Source organism: Phacochoerus africanus, chromosome 16, assembly GCF_016906955.1.
Source record: "Phacochoerus africanus isolate WHEZ1 chromosome 16, ROS_Pafr_v1, whole genome shotgun sequence".
NCBI classification, from domain to species: domain Eukaryota; kingdom Metazoa; phylum Chordata; class Mammalia; order Artiodactyla; family Suidae; genus Phacochoerus; species Phacochoerus africanus.
In genome coordinates this window covers 21,255,144-21,263,939 of record NC_062559.1, presented here as the reverse complement: position 1 = coordinate 21,263,939, position 8,796 = coordinate 21,255,144, and the positions used below count along the sequence as shown (strand labels likewise).

The 8,796-nt window shown below is 41.6% G+C and overlaps 1 protein-coding gene across 1 annotated transcript in view; it reads right to left on the bottom strand.

Annotated features, from left to right (window-relative positions):
* Positions 1-7,018: 7,018 nt before the first annotated feature.
* Positions 7,019-8,796, bottom strand: part of LOC125117317 (metabotropic glutamate receptor 8-like) — a 200,591-nt gene continuing 198,813 nt past the window's right edge. The window contains exons 6-7 of the mRNA XM_047763119.1: positions 7,588-7,725; positions 7,019-7,068 (exon numbers count right to left, since the gene is read on the bottom strand). Of these exons, the coding sequence (XP_047619075.1) occupies positions 7,019-7,068; positions 7,588-7,725 (188 nt within the window). The remainder of the gene's footprint in view (positions 7,069-7,587; positions 7,726-8,796) is intronic.

The window sequence follows — 8,796 nt, the reverse complement described above, 5'->3', positions numbered from 1 at the left end:
TGTAGGGCTTTAGATAACTCCCTTAGGCAGAATGGGCCTCCATTTCCTTTACTGAGAAACAGAAGAACTGAGTAAAATGATCTCTATGGACCTTTCCAACTCCTTTACTGTATGGATATTTATGACTGAGAGTGCAATTTTTTTCTTTTTAAGTTTTCAGAGTATTTTTGGATCTTGATATGGCAAGCTTTGCAATCTACTTTGCAGATTTTGGAGGTACAGGTGCATCTGTGTACATTTCTTTAAATTGAGTAATTAAGACTCCCACTTTCAAATTTCCTAATGAAGCGACACACACACACATTACTGTATCTTTATAGTTTACTAATCCAAATAGTTTATTGAAGACAGTATGTATAACACATACTAGGGATTGTAAATTTTTGTATTTGAAAATTTGTCGTCTTATTTGGATGATCTTCTTTAAGACATCTTGAGTTTATCAGTCATCTTTAGCACAGGTGAGTATCTATTATGCTAATGAAAGGTCAGGTGCCTTTATTTCTATAAACTAATAGCCACCTGTTACTCAAATTGTGGCCCAGAGTCCACATTGTCATCATATCACCTGGGACTGGTCAGAAACTGCCTCTCCACTCCCCACCCCCACCCCCCGCTGCCCCGAGACCTATGAAATCAAAATCTGCATTTTAACCAGATGTTCAGGTGATTTACATGTTCATTGAACTTCTAGAAGTGCTATTATATATTACAGTGCTTCTTGCACTGCTTTAAAATAGGTGGCGGGGGGGGGGGTTCCTACAAGGGAATTAATAAATTAGCAAACTAACTGTAATTTAGCAAAGTGAATTTCTACAATTAATGCCTCTGGGCTTGAAATCATAGAAGCTTATAGTTGATAGTTTGTCCATTTCTTTTTAATGTAGTCTTAGGTCTACTCTTATAAATGGGGGGAGGAGGACTGGATGAAGAGTTTTTTCTATTCAAGACCAACTCACAAATACTATATACACACCGAAAATCAATATGAAGAATATTAAAATATTAGACTTTTTTATGATTAGGTAATAAGGAATATGCTATTTTTCTTTCACTTTATAGCTGGTGATTTTAAAATTTCATAATGCATCGCTGTCATACATAAAGTATCTTAAGAAAACAGTTTTCAATGATACAGTTAAGAACTCTGAAATACGTAAATAAAAAATAAATGGAGGATATAAAATTCAAGTATAAGTTCAAACAAAACAGACAAGGATCTCGTTGCAGCTCTAAGACAATATGATTTTTCAAACATTCACTAAACTTTTTGGGGTTCCATTTTTTTCTTATACAAAATAAAAGAATGCTTTTGATTTTTATGTCCCAGCTCTAAAATTCTGAAATTGAGGTTATGTCTGAAATCAATGCTCATTTTGTCAAATGCATATATTGAAATTCAGTATGAAATCTCAGAAGTGGACTAAATAAGTCATTCTGAAATTTCTGCTTTTTCACTTGATAAGAATGGGAACATATATGCTAATGGCCACCTTGTGGTGCTAATGTAAAGATATTGTCCCCAACATACTTTTTCTCTATGCAAGGAGCAAATGCAGATGACAGAATACATTTTGATGAAGGAAAAGTTACCTTAACTTCCTTTCATTCTGAATCACCAAATCAAATCGTATGGTCCATCCCCTTTGCAAACTATCCAATTCATTCATAAGGTCTCCATGATTGCTGAGTGAGTAGGTAAAAGTTTCCATCTTCCACAGGCCCCAAAACAGGGAAAGGTGGAGAGACAGTTACACGTCAAAAGCTACCTAGTTACTTTGGCACCAGAAAGTAAACTGACAGGACTTTCAGGGGCTAATTATTGAGCCTGCTATTTGGTTCATGGACAGAATGGCTTGTTTGCAGGAAGAAACATATTTGTGCATTGCTTTTTCCGTTACCACTATTTCTATCATCATAAATAAGAGTCAATAGGCCATTTCGAGCAGCATATGCTCACCACCATTTAGCATCTGAGTGTCAGCCATATGCAGGCTTAGCAGCCGTGCACCAACCTCCTGGCTGAGAATTAAAACCCACCAGACAAGAGAAGCACTTCACATTCATTAAGGCAGTGTGGATATGTCTGTGTGAGCAACTTGAAGGCAAGGTAGTCTAGTCTTTGTCTATACCTATAGCAATCTCTGGCATGAGGCGGGCTATCCCAAACAAATAAACGAGTGGATGGATAATGAATGAATGGGTGGATGGATGGTTGAATGAGGCAAAAAAAGGTTTTAAGAGGCTATATTGGGGAGTTCCTCTTGTGGCTTAGCAGAAATGAATCTGACTAGCATCCAGGAGGATGCAGGTTCCATTCCTGGCCTCGCTCAGTGGGTTAAGGACCCAGCGTTGCCATCAGCTGTGGTGTAGGTCCAGATGTGGCTCGAATCTGACGCTGTTGTGGCTGTGTGCAGGTCAGGGGCTATAGCTCCAATTTGACCCCTAGCCTGAGAGCCTCCATATGCTGTGGGTACAGCCCTAAAAAGACAACAACAACATAAAAGATGCTATATGGGGAGTTCCCATTGTGGCTCAGTCGGTTAAGAACTTGTCTGGTGTCCATAAGGATGCAGATCCCTGGCCTTGCTCAGTGGATTGAGGATCTGGCATTGCTGCAAGCTGCAGCTCCAACTTGACCTCTAGCCCGGGAACTTCCATGTGCCGCAGGTGTATTCCTAAAAAGAAAAAAAAGAAATACCAGATGCTATATGGAACGTACTGGATTTAGGGAGTTGGTCAGAGGATGCTATGTTGATGAGGACAGAGCTATTTACAATTCACGATGGAGAAACAAAAGCCAAGACATAATGTGACACAGGAGGGAGACTGCCCTGGAGGAGCAACTGTTCTGCACTTGCTCATGTCCCTGCAACATTGACTCTCAGGCCTCCCTAGGGAAGACACGAATGAGAATCACGGCCATTGCAAAAGTCAAGGGAAACCTCAAAAGAAAAACTCTCCACTGCCAGTCAGTCAGGGTCCAGCTGGAAAGAACAATGTCAGGCAAGGAACTGATCAGAGAACCGGTAGGAAAAGAAAAAATAAGCTGATGAAGGGGAACAGTGGAAGAGGAATTCAGGCAGATCCCTGAGGGGGGAAAACAGTGTGTAAAAAATGTGCCAAAACAAGGAGAGACGAGGAAGACCCCAATCCTCCAGGGAGGGTGTGTGGGCGTGTGGGTCAGGAGCAGCAGAAAAGCATTAAGTCTGAGAGAACACAGGGAGGGAGGGAGAGGTCAAATAGAAGTGTATAAAATAACACCCATCACCACTGATAACAAGTATAAAAGAATCCCTTTTTCTTCTTGAGAGAGACAAAGGGAATTTTAAGTAGGATTAAGTAGTAGTAGCTTTTAGAACTCAGCAGCTCTCAGAAGCAATAAAAACTACATAAATAGCTAAGTGGATGGTAGGAATTACTTCACTTTGGAATCCGGCCAGCATATCAAAGTTAACCGTAGTATCACATCTTTTTGAAAGCTTTCCTGAGATTCCGGGGGTGGGGGGGAACATCATCTCGGAAAACGGTACCAAGTTAATTTCAGGAAGGGGATGCGCCTCACGGCTTGAAGACATTCTCTCTCCCGAAAATTGATAGGACAGAAGCTCCAGCCTGCTGGGAAGCACTCGCTTATCCATGTAAATACATCGCCGGGATCGCCCCCCAGTGGAAGCAAATGATTACGTTCACAGACTACCATCGCCTAATGTAAGAGTTTACTCAAAACATCACCCGCAAATGATGATGCTCCAAATGCAGCAAAAAGGACCTTGTGGATATTCCGCTTTCGGGGTTCTCTGGCTTTTGCACTCATTGGGAAGAGCTGAGACGTAAACCCTATAAGGTCGCATTTTGACACATGCACAATGGTATACATTCATTTCTGAATGAGATGGAATTGAGCAAATTGGAAATAAAAATAATGTTCAAATCCTGGACCCTCTACTCATGAATATCCTGTAAATTTTCACTCCTAAGTACATTTCCTCTTTGTCCACTCACACACTTGATCATCTGCTTTCCTTCTCCAAAACAGAGATAAAAACTGGGCATTGATGGCAATTAGGGGTACAAGTATTTTCTCTCCCAACTGGAAATATTCATGTGTTACTGTTTTCAAAAAAAGAAAAAATGATAGAACACTGCATTCTTTATTGTCTACCCAGAGACAAGTTATTTCAGGATCATCTACAATGGAATTTGCATGAAAATCTGTTTACTGACCCCATCCCCTAAGGGTAGATTTGCCCTAGCACTTGGAGGAAACACCATTTTCATTGCACTAGAAATAGTTCTAATTAGACAGATTGTCACAATTTTAGCAACACCCGAATAAATCAAAGGAATATGAAACAGACATGCCACCAGGTCAGGATTCTACAACAACCCAGTTCGGTATTTATGCTTGAAGTAAGTATTCCATATATACGATCAACAGATGCTAAAAGGACATCTATATACGTCAACATTCGGGGGGAAATCTAAGTAAAAAGAAATTGATTATTCTGAAAGCAGTCTGTTTAAAAGTTGTGATTAGTTCATTACTAATCTCCTGCCAGTTCTATCCTATATGTGTCTAAAAAGAACTGAGTTCATCCGTTTCATGAGCTGGTAAATTTTCTGAAAGCAGTCTGTTTAAAAGTTGCGATTAGTTCATTACTAATCTCCTGCCAGTTCTATCCTATATGTGTCTAAAAAGAACTGAGTTCATCCGTTTCATGAGCTGGTAAATTTTCAACATCATCTAAGCAACAATAGGATGGGAATGTATAGACGACCTAACAGTAACATTCAGAATTTGAAACTAAGCACAGCGTAAAATACATCTGAATGAAAACCGCAAAGTTACTCTGTATATCAGCCCTCCTTTCAGACCTTTCTATAAACTGACCCCTCCTTATATCCCATTATTGGCTGACATGCAAACTCCGATCCAATAAGCTGAACCTCTCACTGTTTTCACCCATCTCTGTGCCGCTCTCCACTGACCCATCTTTCCCCTCATTTCGGAGGCTTTCTTAAATCTCTCTTGTTATCAAACATTCATCTCCTCCACGAAGCTTTAAGTTTTACAACTTGAACTTAGTCATACGTTTTCTGAACTTCCTTAATATTTCTGTCCAAATTTTGCCCTTAATCATGGGCGTTTTTGGTGGGTTTTTTTTTTTTCCCCCTCTGCTTATGTATGTGTTTGTATATATCTTTTTTTTCCCACCTAAACAACCTGATCTATTAAAGGTAACACCTCCCTCTTCGGCCTCTTCCTAAAGCTTCTATCAAGATCCTATCCCACATTTAACTTCTCTTTCTCTAGTTATTCCTTCTGAATTCTAGATGTATCTGAAAACATGCTTAAAGGTGCCCTATACGGCAGAAACTTCAGCAATCCTGCTTCTTTCTCAAGCTCTCCCTATGTTATCTCCTTTCTTTCTCCACCAAATGTCTTTAAAAGGCATTCCTTCCTCCACTTCTTCTATTCCGGTTCTGTCTCCAGCCCTCGTGATCTGATCTCTGTCACACTTCTGTCCCTCAGGCACGACTCTCAGCAGCACTGAACCTGCGTGCACCCTGAGTTCGCTCTCCTTCCCCAGCCTGCCATGCTCGTTCCCTCTTCTGGCTCCTCCCCAGAAGCTTAAATTGTCATCCCTCATCTCTGCTCAGTTTCCTCTGGCAACTGCATCTCCGTCCTTGTCTTTAACTTCCAGGTCTCCATCTGCCACTCCCTAGTCTGTATTTTTAGAGCCACTCTGTGGGGTCCCAGACCTTATGCTGCCACCTTCTGTGCAGTTCCACGGGGCGAGCTGAGCTCAGAAGCAAATGCAAGCTGATCCCTCCAAATTCATGCTATCTTCTCTGTGAAGTCATTACGTCACCATTTCCTAGACCTGGTCCACAGAGATTGAACATTCAGGACCTCCGCCACTCACCACCCCTTCCCCCATCCCCAGCATTAATCACTCACCCTGTACTGTAAGGCTACTAGGATGGCTATACTGTGTTCTACTCCTAACCAGCACGTCTGTCTCATTTAGGCTTGACTGCCCATCACCAGGGCTACTAGAGGGGCACTGACTGACCTTTCTCCTTCCTTTCCCCTGATCTCCAAAACTCCCTGCGCTTCTGCCAGAGGAATCTTTTAGAGACAGAGGTCTGAGCAATGCCCTGGATGAAAAGCCACAAATTATTTTACCCTATAGGTCAGATAAAGCCTCAGCACCTCAGCTCCGCAGCTTCTAGGAAGAACTCCCAGATCCCACATAAGCGAGTCCCAGCCTGTCTCCTTATCCTCTCTTCCCTCCCTCTCCCTCTTCCAACCATCCTCATCTTCATTCACTGTAGCCTTCCTGACCTTTTTTTTTTTTTTTTTTCCTGTACCTTCAACCAGAGGCCTGCCCTGGATCCTGGAATGGGCTGCCCTCCTATCTTCACATGGCTGGCGACGGCTGCCATTTAGGTCTGGTCTCAAATGTCACCTCCTTAGCAAAGCATCTTCACCAAAGAAGCTACAGAAATGGCCACCCTCTCGCCAGGGACCACTTGGTCACTCTTTTCACATTTCACACAGGAAGCCTGGAGTCAGAGCCTGCCATGGAGTGGCGGGGAGAATGACCTGTGTTCCCATCCCCATGCCCACTCCAGTTCTATGGCTGCTCTAGCACTTATCATGTTACATCTTTTATTTGAACAGCTATTTTCAAAGAAAGTAAATAGATGGAAAGGAGGACACATAAAAATGTGAGGGTATGGGGGGAGTCAAGGGATGAGTGAGGGAGGAGTGTCTACTTATAAAATGCTCATCCAGTGTAGAAGATTTTAGTGTGGAAAATTTATGCATCTTTGTAAAAATTACCCCTAACTTTTTATGTTCTTTTTAATCATGCTGCATGTATTTTTTCCATGTGTTTTAAATAATTATATATAGAATTAATTAATATAATCCATATGTGGATTAAAAAGGGATATTTATATTGACCTTGTATCTTGTATTGACCTTGCAAAATGTACTACCTAGCTCTTAGAAACTTTTAAATCCCATAGATGTTTCTATGTACACAATCATGTCATCTGCAAATAAAAAGTTTCATTCTAACATTAAAAAATGCACATTTAATGGCATATTATTTTTAAGCACTAGATACAGAAAGCAGAGCAACCAAAACCCACAGCAGAGGGCACGATGCAGGATACTGGCGCATGGGTCGAAATAGTTGAACACTCTCTCTGAGAAATTCGTTATGACCAGTCATCCTCACTACATTTTGAGCTCCTGGCAAAGCAAAATCACATCTTGCTTATTTGTCAATATCCCACCAAACCTTATAAAGTATTCTGACGAAAGTAGACACTCAATACCTCAGTGCGGGACACAAGACACATGTTCAATAAACACTTGTTTGTTGACTGTAAGAACCGATGAGCAAACCTAAGTCTGTTGAAGGATCAGTGTACGCTCAGCCCGGCTGCGAAACTCTAACAAAGGATGCAAGGAGGCAGAAAATACCGTCATCATTATCCACGCAGAAAAACTTCATCTCTCAGGTAATGATAAAACAAATGCTCAAAGGAAAACATTTCAGTGACTACCTGTGCACTTCTTTATGTGACTGTTCCTTTTTCCATGTGATCCTAACTTGCATCCAAAATTCTCCTCCCAGAATTCTGCAAACCATACATTTCGTCGATTATTGGCAAGAGTTCGGCTTCTAAAGTATCGATCAAATCCTATTTTAAAGAAGAAAAGAATGACTTTAATATTCCTTCAAAATCAAAACCAAATACTGTCAGGGTTTTTGAATAGATATTATATTATATTGTGATCACTGCATGAAAAAAATTTTAAAAATGGAGAAGGGCCAATAGCTCAGAAATAGGGTTCCCTTATGGCAACAGTCACTGGGGATCAGTGGACAATATTTCCACCCCCACCGTTCCCTATTCAGACACCTGGCTCTAAGGATGTGCGCAGCAGGAGAGCCTGTTGGGGTGTCATTCTCACCACCTCCCCCTCTCCCAGTGGCAGCGTTCAGGGACCTCATGCTGAACATTCAGAACGAATTCAGACTTTTCTCATTCTCCGCTCTCTCCTAGCGGAGTCAGTGTTCCAGGCTTCTGTGCATCTCACCTCGAGACTTATCTGTCCTGCATGTCCCATTTTCAGCAAATTCAATAAACTGATCCTTACTAATATAACCTCATGGAGTCCTGGGTAATGGGCTAACATGTCAGCCTGCTCAGGTAACTCCCATTGAAGGGAGACCACCTGGAAATAATGCCTTACTCCAAAGGCTAATGGCAAAGGCAGGAATTTCAGTCACTGTCAAGATCATTGGAAAAGATATTTGGGAGACACACTGTCTTTCAGGGATGCTCCACATCTTTGCTGTTACATTTATTTATCTAAGAGTTAGGCCAGCATCACATCTTCATTTGCTATAAAGCAAGCACTCTCCCTCCAATGATGCTATCATCAGCATATATGCCCATGGAAATAGGCGAACTTAGAAGGCAACTGCTAACATTTCGGAGTTATCTAAGGCCAACACTAGTGCTCCTTAAAAAACATCTAATGGGAAAAAAATAATAATAATAATTTTAAAAAAGACAAAAAAAAAAGGGGAGTTCCCATCATGGCGCAGTGGTTAACGAATCCGACTAGGAACGATGAGGTTTCAGGTTTGATCCCTGCCCTTGCCTAGTGGGTTAACGATCCGGCATTGCTGTGAGTTGTGGTGTAGGTCGCAGACGCAGCTCGGATCCTGAGTTGCTGTGGCTCTGGTGTAGGCCGGCAGCTGC